The sequence below is a fragment of the Podarcis gaigeae genome, assembly GCF_964106915.1.
Source record: "Podarcis gaigeae genome assembly, chromosome: 18".
Lineage (NCBI taxonomy): Eukaryota > Metazoa > Chordata > Lepidosauria > Squamata > Lacertidae > Podarcis > Podarcis gaigeae.
Window position 1 is genome coordinate 8,268,799 of NC_139696.1, and position 21,562 is coordinate 8,290,360.

Here is a 21,562-nt window from a genome sequence, read left to right on the forward strand (position 1 = left end):
TGTTACAATTTGATGATAAAGGCCCCTGCTGTGGCAAAGAGACAGCTTCACAGGAAAAAAGGTCCGTTTCCCTCAATGTCAGACCTTTGTTGGCATGAGACAGCAAAGATGAACCAATAGTCTGATCAGTTATAAGACCATTTTCTAGGTTTCCCACTCTGGAGCAGTGCAAACTGTGCGGAATGTCCTGACTCGCTAGGATAGATGAAGAATACAGCTCTTCAAACGCCTGCAGACCCCTAGCATATGCTCTGATAAGAAAGCCTAAAGAGAGCATGAAAGGATATTGTTAGGGAAATCTGCTGACTCAAGACTGTATTAGTAATGTGCCAAGAATGTTCAGGCAGGAAAAACATGTCCTGGAGCTAGTCTGATAGACAGGAAGCATCCTGTTCCTTCTCGCAGGTATGCTTTCCCGCCAAGAATGGGACTCAATTTCTACGCATGTGTAAAGTTATACAACAAGATTCTAAAGAATCTCCTGGACTTCCCCTCCTCCTCTTTGCGGGTCCTATTGTTAATCATTTCCTCCTGCACCTTTTATGATAATCCAAATCTTTTACCCTCTCCATTCACCATTAAACCACCAATCCTACCAAGTTGATGGATTATGCTGAAATGGCTAAAATGAGTGGAAGAATCGGAAATCAGGAAGACCGAAATTTTTAATAATGGGGAAAACTTATAATTTATCTTTAAAAAAATTGTGAACAGTTAAAATCGTTGGGTAAATCTGTCTCAAACACCACAATGGTGTGGTCACCCAAGAAATCCACTTACCCCTCTCCCCCCATTTTCCCTGCTCCTTCTGGCTTCCAAAAGCACAGATATGCAGTTTGCAGGCTGGTAGGAGGGTGGTGCTTGCCTAGCTAAAGGCACCACACTGAATCCAACTCTAGATGTTGCTGGGACTATGACAAGTTCCCCACCCCTCCCTCTACAACCAGAGGGATTTCCTGAAGTCTGCTCATGGGGAGAGACGAGCTTTACCTCCCGTCTATGTCATACGGCCTCCTCAGGGCCACCCGCCTCTCCTGCTCGTAGCGCAGCTGCTCATGCTGCCGGCGCAGCTCCTCCCTCTCGCGCTGGATGCGCTCCTGCTCCCGTCTCCTCTCGCGCTCGATGTGCATGCGCTCCCTCTCCAGGCGCTCCCTCTCCAGGCGCTCCCTCTCCAGGCGCGACCGCTCAAACTCCAGCTTCTCCCGAGTGATCTCCAGCCTCTCGCGCTCTTCTTGCTCCCAGATGGAGTGCAAGCGCTGCTTCTGCCGGTCACGGCTCCTGGTTTAAAAGGAGGCGGGTGAAATTTTATGAAGGCCCACCCCCCACAGATGGGAGCCTTAGCGCCCATGTAAAAGTTTAAGGCCGAGAGGGAATGTCTGTCGGAACTGGGGCAGGGTGTGTCTTGTCTCCTCTCCACTCTCTACAGGTAAAAACGCCTTGGCTCACCAGCCCTTTGGCTCTTGCCCTGTGGTTTGCAGCCTTCAAGCAGAGACCATCAGCCTGCAGCGGGGGTTCTAGCAATGGTGGAAGCAGTGGAATGCTGACACTGGCAAGATGAGGAGCTGGAAACCCAAGGGCCTAAGGCTGCTACTTATTTTGCATCAGCAGCCAGCTGACTGGGACTATCTAAAGCAGCGTCTAGTGCGTCCCTCTAACAGGTCCAATCGTTGCTTCACCTGCCTTACACAACACCCATGGGGAGGGGGCAGAAAGCACAGGCTTGAAAAGATATTCAGTCCACAGGTAGCATGGGATCACCCCTGTGGAACACAAGCTCCCAACATCATGGGAACGAAGGTAACATTGGGGACATCAAGGCCAGAAGGCAAGGCTGTTGTCGTTGTTTATTACTGCGCTTGACAAAAAGGTGGCTTTGATTTGCTTTACATCTGAATATAGGTTAAGTTTGGTTAACAAAGCATTATTCTGATATTCTGATTACAGTATTCTGCTATTTTGTATTGATTGAGCTGCTTTCTTTCTGCGGTTAGCTGCTTTGGGAACAAAACAGCTGTACCTTTAAATGGATGCTTATTCAACTGCTCCATCTGTTTGTTTGTTTTGTACTGCTGTGGTTTCAGCTGAACAGCTACATTACTTTGATGGAAGAACAACAACCCACTTCTATTTATTTTTAACCACATATATATAGAAGGGGTGGCGCTGTGGGTTAAACCACAGAGCCTAGGACTTGCTGACCAGAAGGTCGGCGGTTCGAATCCCTGCGACGGGGTGAGCTCCCGTTGCTTGGGCCCTGCTCCGGCCAACCTAGCAGTTCGAAAGCACCTCAAAGTGCAAGCAGATAAATAGGTACCACTCTGTTGGGAAGGTAAACGGCGTTTCCGTGCGCTGCTCTGGTTCGCCAGAAGCGGCTTAGTCATGCTGGCCACATGACCCGGAAGCTGTACGCCGGCTCCCTTGGCCAATAAAGCGAGATGAGCACCGCAACCCCAGAGTCGGCCATAACTGGACCTAATGGTCAGGGGTCCCTTTACTTTTATAGGGGGGGGGGGAGGAAGAGTGCCTATGTGTCTTGTACCAAACTGTTCCAAAATGGTAATACCAAACATTTTTCATTCTCTCTAGCCCTCACTGAAGATGATTTCCTACTATGTTCAATTCACATGAGAGAGAATTCACATGAGTTTGAGTCTTTATGGTCCGAGGAAGGCCTATTTTCTTAAGCCAGAGCTTAACTGTACAAGCCACCCCACCCCCCAAAACAACAGGAATTGTACAAACAGCAGAAGTGATTTGAACCACCTTCCATTTTCAGGCAGAAGCAGCAACAAAATATTTGCACAAACCAAGTTTGTACAAAGTTCTTAACATCAGACCACATGGTTTACTTATTTCTTGATTCACAGATTATGTAATTAAATAGGCAGAGCACATAAAGGATCTGTTTTCAAACCTGCCAAGATTGTGGCTTCCCAAGTTTCAGAAAATGAGAGGCTTTGACTATAATAAGTTGACAGTCCAAGGAGAAGAGGTGTGTCTTCAATAGCTGCCTAAATCTGTAAAGGTAAAGAGACTTACCATTCTGTTTCCTTCTTTCCAGCATGTGGGAGCGCAGGTAGTAAAAAGATTAAACTCTGCTTCCATCAATAAGCAGAGCCAGCAAACTTTGACATCCCAAACCAGGAGTGAAACTTCTGTTTCAGGATGTGGAGGAGGTGTAGGACTTTACAAAAGTCCTCACAAAACCATTAACAATTAAAGGACTCCCAGGTGACCCTTAAAAAAAGGTGTTGCATGTGGCAAAAACAAAACATAACAAAACCCCTCCACACTCACATGAACGCCTACGTAAGCCTCACAGCGCAGCCTTCTATGATGGCTGGCAGTGGTGGTAGTTGTAGGTCTGCTTGCTCTCCTGTTTGTTCAGAAGAGAACCTCATGCCACACACCTCCATTCACATTCACTCAGCAGAAGAGGCAGAAAAGGGATGTACAAGAAAAGCATCTACATCACAGGGTGGAATTAAAGAGAACCTGTTAGGAGGACCCTTCCTGCTGAAGAAGGGATCTGAAGGGGCAAGAGGGAGATAATGTGATGCCTGAAACAAGGAGGGGTGCAGCCAAGGCAGCAGTCCTACTTAAGAGTCCTTCCGGCATCACACCCAAATGGCCACAGTGGTTGTGAGGCGCACTGAGTGGGCAGCAATTGTGTTGGTGGCGTTTCTCCCTGCTGACTTCTTATGCTAAACCGATCTGCCTGCTGAGGGTGGACCTAAGGGGCCTCGACTCCTGAGGGATGGGCTTGTATTTAAAAATTTTATTTACCACATTTGGATATGGTGCACGCAACTAAGTTTTTTCAAACAGCATACGGAGACACTGAAAATACAACCCAAAATTTACACAATTTAAACCAAGTACTCAACAAAATCTTTCTACAGCCTGCACAAACACAGCAACTAGAGAACGACAGGATACAGACTGTCAGAATGCCTTAATGCACCAAATGCCTTCAACATATATGTCCTGGAGACACATTGAATACCTAGGTTTTGCCAGCATGGTCCTCACAGAGGATAAAAAGGAGCAGAGGATGTTGCTGCCATGAGCTCCTTGGAGAAAAGGCAAGATATAAATATAAGCAAATACATGATAAATGAAGATTACTCTTTAAGAAAGGAAGGACTGGGAAAACCCTTAGGCAAGAGGAGAACTGATCACCATGGGCGCAAAATGATGGGTCTGCGAACAGAAGTGTCATCATGAAATCAGCACAAACCCTTGTCAAACTAAAGATGGACAGGGGGCATAGGAGCCAACTCCTAGGGGCCAAGGTCCCTCCACCCCCTCAATAAAATATTTGAGGCCAAAGTTAATGGGCCTTGCCATTCAATGGTGTGGGTGTGTGCTGCGTCTTGTGATCGATTATGCAGGGCGGAAAGAGAAAATAACGTTTCAAGCCGCTTCTTCGAAGCATCGTTTATTATTTAATTTCTATGCCGCTTGATGTATTTAAAATGTGGCGTACAAAAAACTGAAGCAACAACAGACCACTTAAAAGTATTACATATACCGTATTTTTTGCTCTATAAGACACACTTTTCCCCACCTAAAAAGTAATGGGAAATGTGTGTGCGACTTATGTAGTGAATGCAGGCTGCGCGGCTATCCCAGAAGCTACAACAGTGAGAGTGAGAGGGATCGCTGCACAGTTCTAGCTTGTGGCTTAGCCCCTCTGCCCCTTCCCCCCACCTCCCAGAAAAGCCCCCAAGAGCTGCACTCCCTTTAAAGAGCCGTGCGGAGCGTGCGACTCTTGGGGGCTTTTCCCCAAGGAAAAAAAGCCTGCAAATTCCGCACACACACGCTCCATGCGGCTCGTGAAAGGGAGCGCTGAGGGATGCATACAGGCTCTGCTCAGCGCTCCCTTTAAAGAATATTTTTTTCCTTGCATTTCCTCTATAAAAAATAGGTGAGTCTTATGGTCAGGTGCGTCTTATGGAGCGAAAAATACGGTGAAAGTGTCACACTGATGCAAAGTTATTAATATAGATAAGAATCTGAAGAACCACCAGGTTTTTCAAGCTCCAGAAGGAAGGCTTTGTCTTCATGTCGAACTGCATGAGAGATTGTTTGTGCCAGTGAGCGGCCGAGTTACCTCTTCTTTCTTCCTGCTTGGCTGATGTGAGATGCTTTCCCCACATCCTTGCGCATGAGGTGCACCAAAACCACCACTTGTTCTCAAAGGCTGCAATCCTAGCCTCACCTACCTAGGATTGATTTCAACAGTACTTTTGAGTAGACGTGACTAGAAGTGTGCTGAAACAGGTCAGGGGTGGCGTTCCAAGGGTTTTCGGGCTGGGGTGGGGGAAATCTTTAAACTACAATTGAGTTTCAGCTGGGGAATATGTGGGCAGCAGAAACATAAATAAAGGAGAGCCCCTCCCCAAGAAATAATGATTTATTAACGTGTGTGGAAGTCCTCCTTGCTTCCTCAGGGCGCTCTGGAATCGAACCAAATTGTGAACCTGGTGCATGAGGTTTGCAGACTTTGGACACAGCTGAGGGGGATTTGGAGACAGAAAGAGCCCTTTTGACGCAGCAGTTCTAGACCTTGGGGTCTGTAGATGGAGAAGAGCTGTTGAAAACCATGAACCTGAGACGCTGTAGACATGGGAGTATAACCCTGGCGGTGCCTCTGGCTGAATATGATCTGATGAGAACCCGGAAGCCGATTTATACCTGGCCAGTCTATTTGCCCATCTGGTCCATTATCTGACAGTGGCTCTGCAGGGTCCCATCACCACGCCTTTAATGAATTCTGCACTGTTCATTCTTCTTATCCCCAGGATCCAGAGATTAACATGCAGCTGCTGGAGCATCAGCAAAGAGGACATACCGTGACTTTGTGGAGGAGCAAACTGCCAAGGCAGGTCTGTTGCTGCAGCACCCAGGATACCTCCAGTCCACTCCCTTTCGGAGTACTCAAAACAGCCAATTCTTTGGCCCGAAAGATGGGCACGTCTCCTGCATTCCATTGCGCCCTCTCCTACCAGGCTTGCAATGTCATCATGGGAGGCACTGCTTCTCCAGCCCAGGGAGGGCACCTGGTGAGGGATCTTGGCTCTGCTTCTTCAGGTCTTGCTCCATCAGTGGGCCTGGCAGCTTCAGGTTTAGTAATGCCCAGGCTATGAGCCAGAAACCTGGTCTGGCTCTTTTGCTAGTACTTGTGTCCCTCCAGTTACACGCGTTCGATTTGCGTGCAACTGCGTGCACTGGAAAATAAACACACTGCGAAAAGGTGCAAAAATGGCCCGAAAAGAGTGAGAAACAGCTACCAATCCCATGAGCTTTTATGCTGACCTTTGCGACCTGTGGAGAGTTGGGAGTTTGAGAAAGGAGGTTTGGAAGGAACAATTGTGGTGGAGTTTGGTGTGTTTTGTTTTTGGATTTCCAGAGGTTTATAGGGTGCTTACGGGATTTTTGAAGGGACGTGGGTGGCGCTGTGGGTTAAACCACAGAGCCTAGGTCTTGCCGATCCGAAGGTCGGTGGTTCGAATTCCCGTGACGGAGTGAGCTCGCATTGCTTGGTCCCTGCTCCTGCCAACCTAGCAGTTCGAAAGCACGTCAAAGTGCAAGTAGATAAATAGGTGCCGCTCTGAAGGTAAACGGCGTTTCCGTGCCCCTCTCTGGTTTGCCAGAAGCGTCTTAGTTATGCTGGCCACATGACCCAGAAGCTGTATGCTGGCTCCCTCAGCCAGTAAAGCGAGATGAGCGCCACAACCCGAGTGTCGTCTGCGACTGGACCCAACGGTCAGGGGTCCCTTTACCTCTACAGGATTTTCAGAGTGTTCTCCATTACACGAGAGTTCAAGTATACATGTGGCACCCAGGAAGGCAATTTGCAGTACTGTAGTTTCCGACTCTGTGTCCTTGTCACTGCTGAATTCTGGAGTCATTTGCACCTTACAACTGGAGGGAATGGTGCAGGAACTGCGCATTTGGAATTCCAGCTTCCCCGAGCCAACATGGATCAATTCCCTTTTCCTGGATTCTTGAACAATATTTTACAGAATCAAGGCATCCGGTTATCTTCTGGGAAATACCCTGTGGGAATCTCTAGGCCTGGATGACCAGCTTGATGTCCCAAGAGTCAGAAGGGCCTCAGACATCTTGAGGAGAGGTGGAGCCTGCATGTAAGATGCTGGTTGTTCCTGGTTCTTAGTTCCAGAAAACTCTCTCCCTGAGCAATCTGTCACAGGGCTGCCATGGTGACCCACTGCTGTCCTTTCTCCAGGCCTGTGACCAAAAAGGATCCAGATTTGGCAGGAAAGTGTCAGAATTCCCAAGGCTTATTCCTTTCCTCTCCAGAGCTAGATGATCGTGAGCAGAACAGAAGATCATCAGGCTGTTACTAGATAGGAATGGCTCTGTTGTCAGTGCCAACCAAGAGGCTCTGCCAGCATCAAGAGAAGTCTTTCTTTACCTATGCCGGAGTGAGACAGGAAACACACGCGTAGGTTGTGGTCCAGGCTAGAGCCCAAGGGCAGAACCAACTTGTTCTACATTTCCAGGCAGAGTGGGCACGATGTCAAGTATGTGAAGTTAAACCTTTTGTTTCTCACTCTGCAGGTGGTGAGGAAACATCTACTGCTACGGATGCTGCCTCTGGCTCTCTAGGCTCCTGCCACAGAGAGCCACCAGAGCCAAGGTTTGAAAATAAGATGCAGGCTACTTCAGACCTCGAGTAGGAGGAGTTAGGTGTTAAAAGATGAGCCATTAGGGTGAGGCAAGCACAGGGCCTCTAGGAACAAATCTGTCTCCACGAGTAGCACTGCTTGCCTGCCTGCCCCAACTGACAATCCAGCAGGCTAAAGAAAGCGATGGATTGTGGCTGGGTGGTTCTGCAGGCAGGGTACTTTGGGGTCTTGACCCTTGGGTCCATCCATAGTAGTTCACCAGCAAAACTAGCTGCTGAACTGGGGTGTATGCACACCCTATTTGTTCACTGTTAGCCTGTGAGGTGCTGACCCAAGTACAGAAATATATATCACATGCTTACCATTTAGGGAAAAGGGAAGGATGAAGGGAAGGGTGGTGGAGAAAATTTGTTTGAGAAGCAAATTTTGTTTTGCCAAAACAGGATCTTACCGGTGTGGCTCTTCGCTCAGCCGTTTCTGATCTCTGCCTTTGCTGAAGGGCCTCTCTCTGCTTTTTTCTCTACTCTCCGATTTGCGATCCTGGCTCTTGACGCTCTAAATGAAAACACCCAGAATTGTAAAAAGTTAACAGAAAAGCATGATTTTAGGGCAATTTCACTCTGGGGGGAAAGACCCAACCCCAATATGAATGCCCTGTGAGTGAGTGAAAGGACAATTTCTCTACAGAAGAAAACACTCTAGTAAGTCAATTCTGGTCATTCCTGTCCTCAATCCAAGCTGAAATTCTATAATTTCCCAGACTGGCTGGGAAAGATGCATATAATGATACCAAGGAGGATGATCTAAAAAAGGGGCAGATTTCCTCCAAAATGATCCCTACACAGGAATATAACTCAGCAGATTGGTGTCCACATAACCTCCAGGTAAAGGCAGAGATAAACTCGCCTTTAATTATGAAAGCACAACACATAAGGGAGGGCAGCATATTGTCCCCTAAAAGGAAAACCACCCCCAAGGAGATCTCTCTGGGCTTTTGGACTAAAATGAGATATCTAAATGAGGAGGAACTAGGTTTCAACCAGACAGAACAACCTCCGGAGGAGGCCTCGCAAAACGAAGGTCCTATGACTACTAATGTGAGCATCTTACATCCACCGTCCAAAATCACTGAACGCCTGGCTAGCTCCCTGTGTAAGGATACCACCAGAATAAAACAATGGCAAACTCCAAAAGTTCTTAGGAAGACAACTGACAAAGACTAGACTTCAGCAACCCCAATATGTTCCTTCAATTTGCAAATTGCCCAACCGAATCAGCCATTTGATGCTTTTACAGATGAAAGAGATGCTCTTCCCCAATCTGAATTCCTGATATCCATTTTTGAGAAGACCAGCTGTTGCCAAAATTTGTTCTTGCTGAACTTCAGAATGCCAGGGAGATAATCAATTTCTTAAATGTCTAATTTACGAAAACATTTCCCAGCATTATGAGCACCAAAGTAGTCTTCAATGTGAGGTAGTGGGTATTGAGCAGTACACCAAAATTTTAGAATTACTGCACAACCTTCACAAATGTGTCCTGTGCTGTTTTTGGGCTTAATGAATGCGGGCCCATTCGCTATGAGAAAATGATATACTCTTAACAGTCTGAATCGGCTTCCAAGAAGGGATCTTGGAGCACAAGGCAACTCAAATTGACCAAATCTGGTTCCAGTTTACTTAAAGGGACTCAATTTTAAAAATAAATGATTATTTCATGTTTCTATACAGATCACATTTCCAAAATCCTGGCCAAATATGACTTGCTATCTCTTCAACTATAAACAAAATATCTGTAACTTAACTAAACAATTTAAAAATTCCATTAAAACACAGTAATACAGCTTCCTGCCCTGCAGCTGAGCAGTTTAAGGAAGTCCTCAAACCTTCTGGCTAAGGTGTTGAGGAAGAAGCAACTGACATCTGTTGCAGACATTGTGATATATCAACATATCACAATATTTAGCTGCTAATGTATCATGTTGTTAAAAAGCAGATATTGCCCAGCCCTGGGTTGGGTTAGATGAATCCCATTCTATTCTCTATCCAATGGGAGGGACAGCACTCTCCTGCGAAGAGCCAGCTCCATCTTTATAGTACCCGGAAACGATGTCTGGTGAAGATCGCACTGCAGCCCTGCAAGCTCAGCTAAGGGAGCATTAGTAGAAAAGGCCGCAGAGGTAGAGGCAACCCTGGTAGAACATGCTGCAATTTTAGGCAGCGCTGGTAAGCTAACGATAGCTTGTTTTTTATATTGTAATTTTACGTTGCGAACCACCCTGAGATCTACGGGTATAGGGCGGCATACAAAATTAATAAATAGTAATGATATACGTGTAAATCATAGAGCATAAATTAACAGACAAAACTGGCTTAGGTGCATTAATCCAATGAGTCTATTCTGAGTAGAACTTAAGATACTATCGTAATTCTTTGAACCTGTGCTGCAAGGTTCTGCAAGGTAGTTGTGGGAGGCAACTGATAACTGAATGCCTCTTTCTCCCGCTGGACAAAAAAATTAAACAACTGAAGCACGGGAGTCATAAATGAAGGTAATTTCTGACAAGATTTGGGTGGCTTTTTAAAGAAGGAAGGAGAAAACCCAATCTAAACTTCTGCCCTTTCTATTGTCTAAGATTTACTAGGATCTACGTACTTCTAATCAGCTGAAGCTTTAAACCTTTTGAGCCAAGTTGAATGTTTCATTAAACCTTTCTATAGTTACACATATCAAGGGAAATGCTCTGGTTCCACTTACCCTCTCTTTTGACCTAGTTGTCGTCTTCACACTGATAACTGGTTCGCCTTTGGATTTATCCATTATCACAGTCCTTTCTGTACCCTTGCTTCCTACATAAAAACAGGGGTGGGGATTAAGATACTCAACACGAAATCTGGTTTTGATGTTCTAAACCTGACAGTGACCAGCCATTTACACTCTTCCCCCTCCCCCTATGCGGCAGCCTAGTAGATTTACCTGATTTTGGTGTCTTGGACTGATCCACCGATCCAGATCTTGACTCCTCTTTCCCCTTCTCATCTTTTTCTTCTGCTTTTGTAGCATCTTCTTTTGGGTCAGCCTTCTCACTCTTCTTCACACTGGCAGACCTGCAAAACCAGCGAGTTCAAAACGCAGGAAGGAAAAGCAGGGCAACAATGCAATCCCTCTCCTTGTTGTGGCAATGTAACAGCAATAAAAAAAAATCCACAAACAGGACAATTTCCATGGTCAATTTTGAAGACAGAAAAACACCAAATCCCTGGAGTGCCTGCTGTTGGGGAGTAGGGGCAGTAGGGGGTGATGATCAAGGGGGGTTTGCAAGAAAGAAGACTAAGAGGGAAGGAAACCCAACAGGGCAATGAGGCTCAATTTGACATGGGTCTGAGTCAGACTAATCTCTGGCCGCAGGTCTCTGGCCTGTGGGCCCAATTATGCTCCCCATTTGGCCAAGCCATGCCCACCTACTGTCTCATATGCTGTCAGGTGTGCAATAGGCAAAGATGGAGCTGAGCCAAAAAGGGGTATCTGTGCTTGCATGGCACTTTGAAGTCCCATGTTTCCAGCAAACCCGAACTATCAGCTTTTTCACCAGAGCCTGCACAGAGCTGTAAACTGTGCTTTGAAGCCTTGACTGATTGTTGGGGCTTTGAAATGCCATGCATTACATGGAGTGAAAATGGGTCTCTTGAATCAGTTGATTGACAAGCAGCTAGTCTTGCCTGCCTGCTACACTTGGGCCATGGGTGTGTGTGTGTGTGTGTATGTGTGAGTGAGTGTGAGTGTGAGTGTGTGTGTGTGTGTGTGAGAGAGAGAGAGAGAGAGAGAGAAATATATACATAGAGGCCGCACTCCTATCTTATCCAGAGTTTCCCAAAGAAACCTCAGGCTAAGTCTATAGATCCTTGAAATGGCAATATATATTACATCAATAAAATACACCCATGTATTAAGTTTCTTCTGGAAAGGCAAAAATTCAGAATATAGGAAGAAATATTTTATGTATGATGGACAGAGAGAGTGCCAAACTGTCTCTCTTCTTCCCAACACGGTAGATTTTTGGAGGAAAGCAGTCTGATGTGCATCCCGAATGACACAAGTCTTGGGAGGACTGTAAATGCAGTCCTTTCACACCAGGTATGTAGCTACAGCACCTGAACTTTCAGGCAGGTTTTCCAGTACTGCATCCTCACTCAGGAAGTTGTGTGTGTTTCTAAGTTAAGAATACAACTATTCCTTCAAACAGGAAAAAGTACTTAGGGAACAAACAGTTTACACTGTTAAAAAAATAACTGAAAACATGTTTTTAAAATGAAAGAAAAACAAGTGTAAAACACATTACCTATCACTGGCTGAAGCTTCATTCTTCACCTCACTATCCTTTTTCTCCAATAGCTTCTTTGTAGCAGGTTCATTTTTTGCCTGAAATTACGTTTATTTGTTAGAAAAAGAAGTAACATTTGGGAAAACATCCCTTAGGTTATTTTTGTTTTAAGCGTGCAGGGAGAGAGAGAACCACCACTTACTCTTTCAACAGATATTATTTTCCCATGTAATTCTGTTTTGTGGCAATTGGAAATGCATTTTGTCACTTCTTCAGCTGTGGACATTGTCACAAAGCCGTAACACCGCGCTCCTGGACTCCGAGCATTAGTCACCACTTTTGCACCAACCACCTTGAAGAAAGGAAGGACATATATTTAGAATAAACTTAGCCACAGCTTGGTGTCAAGTGACCAGTTCTCTTTGCAGAAAGAAAAGCCAGTTGGGTTACTTGGTACATACACAAAGGGAAAGTGGGGGGTTGCCAAAGACTCAACAGCAAGCAGCCTGTAATAGGACAGTGTGACTTATTCCGTTCTGTCGTATGCAGTAGCATAACTCACAGGCATAACTCTGTTCACTTGCAAGTAGCAATTTTCTACAGCCTTCATTGTAATAGTAAATGCAAGTGGGGAATGCTGAATGGAGCTCAATGGGGCTCGGAGAAACAGAGATATCAGCACGATCTGGAGTTGGCCGAAGCAAACACATATTTTAAAAAAGAAAAGTCAAAGAGAGACACCCCCCCCAAAAAAACCAACCCAATGAGGACTTCGTGCTAAGTAGCCAGAATCCCCTATAGTGCTGAACGAAGAGCTAGCACAGAAACCTAAAACCTCTGGGAAAGGGATCTAGACTAGACAAATTTCGGGACACATGGTAGACCTTCGTTAAGTTTGCTTCTGATGAAGAAAACAATTACAGGTCACAGGCTGGCCACCTGGCTAACCACTTTGGGACAAAAACTGTACTTTCGGAATCATCTAATAAAATTTATATTCATTGCTGGGCCTGTTCATATTGCTATGCTTCATGAAATATCTTCTATATTACTGCCATTTCCTTTACATTTTTGTAACAAATTCAATAAAAACCATAAACAAAAAAACAAAAACAAAACATATTTTAAAAGTAGTCAGAAACTAAACAGAAAAATGGAAGAGGATTGTATTATCCTGGGGAAAGGACATGGCTGGCAGGAACCCTGAACAAGGTCACTTGTTAAGGATACTCTGCACCCTTTTATTACAGTCCCTCAGCAAAAATCAATGCAGCCTTACTTTCCCATATTTGCTAAAGAGGTTCTTCAAGTCTGTTGCTCGGGTGGTGGAAGCGAGGCCGCTCACCCAGAAGTTCCGACCAGTTGTGGTAGCGCTGCGGCCTACGTGGAAACAGGAAGTGTTTATAGCATATTTAGCGCAACAAGGCAGCCCACCCCACCTCTGGAAGGGGAAATGCAGCCCTAGGAAATCTAACCTGGAGAAAAGGCACGTTAAGGCCCCAACATCCCCAAATTTGGTAGTAATCCCAGAAGAACCGCCTTCACCGGTGTACATCCCCACTTGTCAGATACTCACTGCAAACACCTGACAGTCTCGTTTATACTCGCTAGTGGGGACTGACCATGGGTTTCTGGACATTTACAAAATGTGCCTGAGATTACCGACACTCAAGCTGCATATGTCAACATTCGTTCGCGGCAACGTGCAAACTGTTTGGTGGGAAGTACCACTAGGCCAATTCCACGTGTCATTTCTCACTTTGTTATTGCTGGGGTTCACTATTTTTGCAGGATTCCAAGCCACTTTTTCGATGGCTATAGCAGGGGGGGAAATGGCTGGTGTGGGAGTAGAGCTGCTAAGAGGAATTCTGGAGGAAGCCTAGAGCAGAATTTCAAAAACTTGAGTCTCTGGATCTCTCTCTCTCTCTCTCTCTCACACACACACACACAGCGTCCAAATCAGGCTCTTCCCCATGAGAGGGAGGGGCTACATTGTCACTTCCATGAAGAAGTAGTGGCTTGACTGATGTGGCCAAAAGTCATTTTGTACTTCGCCCCTAGAATGAGTTCCCAGACTTGATGAGTCCATTTCTTTCTTTCTAAGAGTTTTCATTAAAGGATTTTCTTGTGTTTCAATTGTACATGCATCGTCTCCATTTCAGAATTTTCTCTACAGGTCATTTACATTTGATGCAAGGTGTTAATGTAGTATACAGTATAAGGTCGGGGGGAGAAGAAAGGTGGGGATAGTGGGACATGTGGTGGTAAACTTGCATTCTTTTATTAACTGTATGTGTGAGGTTTATGTGTCAGCATCACTTGGGTAGATTCTCTTTCCCTTCATTAGTTTTCACTGGCAGTGAGAGAGGTTGGGAAGGGGAGGCTGGGGTTGCCTTCATGTTGACTGCAGCTGAAAGGGAAGGGGTTGTTAGGTCAAGTTATCCATATCAATTCGTATGCTTTCGGTGGGTTCTTGTTGTTGGGCTGTGTGCATAATAAAGGCATCCTCTTTTATCTGTCCCCGTGTTAGTTTCAATCTGTTGCTTAGCTTTCCTAGTAAGGCTGTTTCCCATACGATTTGGTACCAGTGGTCCATGTTCACTCCTGGCAGGTCTCTCCAGTGCCTGGCTATGATGCTCCTGGCTGCTGAGAGTAGGTGGGTTATAAGCTCTTTGATAGTGGGTGAGCGTTATTGTCTTGGAAAATATTCAACAGGGCCTATTCTGAGGTGGCTGCTTCTAAGGGCAATCTATTATTACTATTATCATCTTTTACATAAAGGTACCCCTGCCCGTACGGGCCACTCGTGTCCGACTCTAGGGTTGTGCGCCCATCTCACTTAAGAGGCCGGGGGCCAGCGCTGTCCAGAGACACTTCCGGGTCACGTGGCCAGCGTGACGAAGCTGCTCTGGCGAGCCAGCACCAGCACAGCACACGGAAACGCCGTTTACCTTCCCGCTATAAAGCGCTACCTATTCATCTACTTGCCCTTAGGGGTGCTTTCGAACTGCTAGGTGGGCAGGAGCTGGGACCGAAAGACGGGAGCTCACCCTGCCGCGGGGATTCAAACCGCCGACCATGCGATCGGCAAGCCCTAGGCGCTGAGGTTTTACCCACAGCGCCACCCGCGTCCCTTCTTTTACATACAGTGAGTTAAAAAAAAAAGTGAGTTAAAATACAGTGAGTTAAAAAAAGAGTTAATAGTTTTCCCCAAGTTAATGAGAAATCCTGTAACATAAGGCACAGCACAACTACTCTCAAGAGAAAACATCTAGAGAGGCAAAACAACTGGCAGGATCGGAAAATTCCCCCAGGGGATCCCACACTTCCAGCTGATGCCTTTTTGGGGGCCAGTTTCTCAACAGGTGATACACCTGAAGCCCCCATATACCCCAGCCACACTGGGTGGACACAGCTCCTTTTTAGCAAGGCCTGGCATAGGAAGTTGGTCCAATTAGCTCAGGGTTGCCTCCACTGACTGCCAACAGCCCTCCAGGGCTCCAGACCAGGAGTTTATCCCAGCCCCAACTGGAGATGTCATGAATTCAGTTGGGGCTTTCTGCATTCAAAAGAGGTGCTCTGTCACTGAGCTTTGGCCCTTAACCTTCCTCTTTCAAGATAGGGAAAACAGCACCTAAACTCTATCAGTTATGGCCAGGGGCTCTGGGAATGGCTCCCTTCTAGGCATATTAGTATTATGGGAAGGCAGCCAGGTAAATTAGATAATTCAGAGTGCAACAGTAGCTAGGACAAGATGCATCTGGTCCCAAGGTTGCATTTCAGTTTCGTGATGGCCTTTGACGGCTCGAAATAAACAATTATCATCTGGTACTGGGCGATCGGAATAAGCTTGCACCATCTTTCGCTGCAGTCATACTCATGAGTAGAATCACAGAATTTTTGTGGCATTGGATTATCCTTTGTGTCCCTTCCAGGTCCAATGCAGGAATCACAGCTGAAGAATCCCTGTCAGATGGCCATCCAATCTCTCCTTGGAAACATCCAGTAAAGGGGAGTTCTGTTCCACTGACACGCAGCTATTACTGTTAGAAAGGTCTTCCCAATGTTTAGCCAGAATATTCTTTCATATGAATCCATTGCTCCCAGTCCTATCCCTTCTGGAGCAGAAAACAAGCTTGCTCCATCTTCCAAGTGACAACCCTTCAGATATCTGACGATGGCTTTTCTATCAACTCTCTATCCCCCCCCCCAGGCTAAACCTATCCAACTCCTTCAACTGTTCCTCATAAGGCTTGGTTTCCAGACCCTTGATCATTCTGATAATCCTCCTCTGCACACATTCCAGTTTCCCAATATTCTATGTAAGGGGTTCCCAGAATCGGACCAAGAACCCAAGGCAAAATAGAGCAGTACTATGACACTAGATTTCTGTTGGAAGTAGCCCAGAATTGCATTAACGTTTTTTTTGCTATTGCATGACTCACGTTAAGCACGTCAAGAAAGACGAAGTTGTGTCCGTTATTCTAAATAAATAAATCAAATAGCATCAAAGGAAGGCCGAGTTCTGCCTATGCACAGGCACCAATATTTAAAAACATATTACCTTTCTCCTCTTTGGAAGCTGGCTTTTCATCTTTGATCTCCTCAGAACTAAAGGAGAAAGGAGAAAAAGAAAAGAAAAACCAATCAGGAAAGAAAATAAAGCAAATTAATATAATAGGTATATATATAGTACACTAGAACTCAATACCTACCAGAATTAGTTGTATAAAAAAAGAAAATAAAAATAAGAAAAGCCAACAATGAAAAACATCTTGCTAAGATAGGTACGGGAAGTAAACCTTAAAGAGAGAACATCTTACAGACAATTAAAGGCGAAGATTTAAGAAAACAACCTCTGAAGGTTGTAAAAAAGAAATCAATCCTTTCTGGGTTGTTGTTTTTTTAAAAAATTGTACATGGGGAAGGGGGAAAACAAAACCTAAAAGATGGCTTTTATAATAGGGTAACAGAATATCAGTACGCTTGCAGGCCAATATGAAGAAAAACAGTGACCCTGATCTCTTACAGACCAACGAGATTTTTTTAAAAAAAGAAAAAGAGAGCATCTGGTCTAAAACGGAGAAAAAACAAACCTCGTATTCTGATCACCACCCTCTTGGGCAGAGGACTCTTCCTCACAATTAGCCTTGGCTTCCATCTTCTCGGCATCTTGGCTAACCACCTGGAAACCTGCGTCCTTCTCCGCAGTTTCCTCACTACTGGCTTCCAGACTTTGGGCTGCTTTGCTACTCTCACCACTTCCTTCTCCTCCTCCTCCTCCTCCTCCTCCTCCACCACACCTGCTCTCTACCGCTAAAGAGTCAGAGTCCAGGTTAGCTTCCTCTACTGTCTCTTCGCTCGGCTCCCCTTTCGCTACCACTAAGTGCTTCGCTTCATCCTCCTCGCTCTTGGCCGCAGCCTGGCCTGACTGGCTGTCCGTATCTAAAAGCTCTTCGTCCGACTGAGCGACGGCAGCGGCAAGTGCGTCTTCCTCTTCCTGGGCTTCCTGTTTGACCGGCAACGAGATATTCTCTTCCTGTGCCTGCTCTGCTTCAGGAGCTTCTTCTTTAAGGGGCTCAGATTTACAAGTGTCACCCAAAATGTCGAGCATTTTCTCATTTTCTATGGATTTAACAGGAATAGAATGGCACAAGGTTTAATCACCAGGGAAACACAGCAAAGACAAATGCGGAACGGGCATGGCTGCCAGACTTAACACTGAGAGAACGGCTAAGGCTACACAGAGACTGGAAAACCCCTTGGGTATACCACATTCAAATGCCTAACGCTAACTAGACATGGTTCATTATAGCAAGATCATAAGTTATGAAGAAGAAAACGACCCTATTAGTTTAATGAAAACCTTCTGGCTCGTTCTTGACAAGTCTTCAAGAGGTTTGTTCTTCCCAAATTCCAAGAGGCTTAAATAGAAATGAATCAAAGAACACAAAATTCCATTTCAAATTCTGAATTGCTTTCTCTCTTTTTGTTTAAGGCAGGGCGGTCCAACATGTCAACTGGAACATCTTCTGATGGTGTGAACATGTGAAAGTCCAAGAAAGGAAACAGTATTATGGAATTTCCAAGTAGAACCTCTTGTCTTCCTTCTTCTGTTACGCCGTAACTCACTTAAAAACACTGTATTTCCCCTATGATAACTTTTAAACTGCCTTCACTATTCTCCCCAATCACACAATCATATATTACAATCTGTGCTATAGGTAGAAATCTTTTGTTTTCATATGCGATGCTAACATTTCTTCTAGTGCATTTGTGAAGCTAAATAGAGATTATTATTATTTTTCTCTTAAAAAAAAAAGAGAACATTTCAGGTCTAGAGGAAGCAACTGCGAAACGAAAGGCGTTACTTCTCAGAGCTAGCAATAAGGGTTACCGTAGGTTTAAAATATTTATGAACTTTGGAATGACGTTGATTGTTGACTACTCAGTAATGTAAGAAGTCTAGTTAGTTAAAGTCCTGGGCCTTTTCTCCACCTCATTTTAAAAATCAGCTAGAAGAAATTAATCGAAAGGTACCTGGCTCTGAATGTTGCTCTCCCAAGTCCTGAAAGAAGAAAATGGTGTGGTGTTAAATGGTGCAAAAAGAGGCCTCAAATAGTTCATACAGTAAGCCCGCAACCTATGCACATTTAACTTGTGCACACTCAGTATTATGCACTTGGCAAAAAAATAATATTAAAATAAAAATCATGGGGGGGGGGGGGAGAGACTTCAGCAATCCCAACTGCCATGGCACCTAATGTGTTTTCACTATAAAAAATTCTTGCTTCAAGGCCATTCCCCAAAATGTAACCCCCCTGTAAGTTGAGGGCTTCCTGTGCTGCGTTAAAGTGCAATACTATGCATTAATATGTACAGTTCTGCACCATAGAGACAGTTGAATCCAAGCAAGGTGATGCCCTATTGCAGGGAACTTGTAGCCCTCCAGATGCTGTTGAACTTCCAACTACAGTCATGCCTTGGATCCCGAAAGCCTTGGTACTCAAGACGTTTTGGCTCCCGAACCATAGCTGTCACCATTCAGATTTGAAAATAAGGGATCAGCAGCCTCACCCGGGGACAGTCTATGGGATATCTAACAATCTGGGATAGCAGCGGGAAACGGCGCTGGAATAAGGGAATTTCCTGTCAAAAAAGGGAAGGTTGGCAGCTATGTCCTGAACGCCGCAAACCTGGAAGTGAGTATTCTGGTTTGCGACCGTTCTTTGGAATCGAACATCCGACAGGGCTTCCGCAGCTTCCGATTGGCTGCAGGATCTTCCTGCAGCCAATCAGAAGCCATGCTTTGGTTTCTGAACGTTTTGGAAGTCGAACAGTACGACTGTACCAACAGCCCCAGGTAGCAGAGGAATGATGGCTGAAAAGGACAAATCTTGGGGCCTGCTACTTAAAGCGTTTCCCAACTTAGCTACAGTCTAGCCCCGCAGGTCTTTGATCGGTCACAAAACAAGAGACTTCAGCCAAGCAAAGAAGCAAATCAGCAGCCAGTAGGCCTGATAGTTTATTTCATAGATAGGTAAACTAAGGCCCGGGGGCCGTATCCGGCCCAATCACCTTTCTAAATCTGGCCTGCAGACGGTCTGGGAACCAGCATGTTTTTACATGAGTAGAATGTGCCCTTTTATTTAAAATGCATCTCTGGGTTATTGGTGGGGCATAAGAATTTGTTCATCCCCCCCCCCCAAAAAAAATAATAGTCCGGCCCCCCACGAAGTCTGAGGGACAGTGGACCGCCCCGCTACTGAAAAGGTTTGCTGACCCTTGGTTTATTTGTTGTAACAAAGGAAGAAACCCAACACAAAGGTTACATGAGTTTAAAGGTTTCCCCAGTTTCCCGCATTAGATTTTTCAGTGTCTTAAAAACATCCACAAAGTTAGACACCTTACTTTACAGAGTATAAACACGAATGGCCTCAAGCCCAAGAAGCTTCCAACATAAATTTTAGCTCTAGAAAAATAACAGAGGAGAGGGAGAGGCAAATAAGGGTAGAATGTGTAATTATTTCAGGCTTAGGAGATGGAAACTAGAGTGTGTGTCAAAGATTGTGGATAGGATTTAGGCCCATAACTATTGTCCCAATACAGGAAGCAAATTCAATGCAATGATTTATTTCAGCTGTGAAATAAATTTATAATTTCCAAAGAGCCTACAATTTCTGCAAAGCTGGTTATAATTGCTCAGAATCATAGAATTACAGTACAGTGGTACCTCGGGTTACATTTGCTTTAGGTTACAGATGCTTCAGGTCACAGACTCCGCTAACCCAGAAATAGTACCTCGGGTTAAGAACTTTGCTTCAGGATGAGAACAGAAATTGTGCTCCGGCAGCGTGGCAGCAGCAGGAGGCCCCATTAGCTAAAGTGGTGCTTCAGGTTAAGAACAGTTTCAGGTTAAGAACGGACCTCTGGAACGAATTAAGTACTTAACCCGAGGTACCACTGTATAGAGTTGGAAGGGACCTGAGGGTCATCTAGCCCAACCTCCTGCAACGCAGGAATCCCAACGAAAGGATCCATGGCAGACGGCCATCCAACCTCTGCTTAAAAACCTCCAAGGAAGGAGAAGCCCCCACCTCTTTGGGGAGTCTGTTCCACTGTCTAACAGCTCTTACTGTCACAAAGTTCTTCCTGATATTTAGTCGGAATCTTCCTTTTTGTAACTTAGTTTGGGTCGTATCCATCTTCCATGTGACAGCCCTTTAGATATTTGAAAATGGCTGTCAGTCTCCTCTTAAGGCTAAATACACCCAACTCCCTGAACTGTTCTGTTCCTCATCTTGGTCACCCTCCTCTGCACATGTTCTAGCTTGTGGATATCCTTAAATTGTGGTGCCCAGAACGGAACACAGGATTCTAGGTGTGGGCTGACCAAGGTAGAATGAAGAGGGATTATTACCGTATTTTTCGCCCCATGGGACGTCCCTAGGGAGCTTCCCCCGACCCCAGCCCCGAGAACAGCCTGCTATCCGCAAGCCTAGGGAGCCCGGCAGGAAGTCGCCCCGGTCTCCCCAAGCTTGCGGAGAGCTGCCTGAAGCCTGCATTCGCCCCATAGGACGCACACACATTTCCCCTTCATTTTTGGAGGGGGAAAAGTGCGTCCTATAGGGCGACTTAAAACTGTGTGGATGTTTCTAGGCCTTATGGATATGAATATACTATAACTTACATGAATTGTGTGGGGAAACTTCTGTTAAAAATCTCTGAATAAGATTTCCAGTAATTAAGCAGCAATGGCTCTGGGGTCCTACTACTTTTTTTTGTTCCTCTCTACAATTACCTTAGATAGGAAAAGTATGTGATATTTGCTGTGGCAAGTAAAATTATCCTTCTTGGCCATCAGCTTCCAGCTTTAAACAAGACAGAAAATAAATACTCAATTAAAAACACAGAGGGCTGAATCCAACTAGGTTCTATTCAGCATAGATTCGAGTTAGTCACATCCATTAATTTTATCTGGCCAACTCCAAGCATGGCTTACACCAGATAACAAGTTTCTCTCGAATAATAATTTGGTTAATAGTAAATAATGTTGAATATAGTCAATGACCGATTTATGCAT

The 21,562-nt window shown here is 45.2% G+C and overlaps 1 protein-coding gene across 2 annotated transcripts in view; it reads right to left on the reverse strand.

Moving 5' to 3' along the window:
* LOC310835560 (scaffold attachment factor B1-like) overlaps positions 1–21,562 on the reverse strand; it is a 36,445-nt gene that overhangs the window by 7,771 nt on the left and 7,112 nt on the right. For both annotated transcript variants that reach the window (XR_014559705.1, XM_083720280.1), the window contains exons 6-15: positions 18,520–18,547; positions 17,076–17,604; positions 16,544–16,590; positions 13,259–13,359; positions 12,182–12,331; positions 11,998–12,077; positions 10,635–10,765; positions 10,416–10,507; positions 8,110–8,213; positions 991–1,278 (exon numbers count right to left, since the gene is read on the reverse strand). Coding sequence is in view for 1 of the 2 variants with exons in the window: in XM_083720280.1 (XP_083576406.1) it covers positions 991–1,278; positions 8,110–8,213; positions 10,416–10,507; positions 10,635–10,765; positions 11,998–12,077; positions 12,182–12,331; positions 13,259–13,359; positions 16,544–16,590; positions 17,076–17,604; positions 18,520–18,547 (1,550 nt within the window). In the remaining variant the exon portion in view is untranslated. The remainder of the gene's footprint in view (positions 1–990; positions 1,279–8,109; positions 8,214–10,415; positions 10,508–10,634; positions 10,766–11,997; positions 12,078–12,181; positions 12,332–13,258; positions 13,360–16,543; positions 16,591–17,075; positions 17,605–18,519; positions 18,548–21,562) is intronic.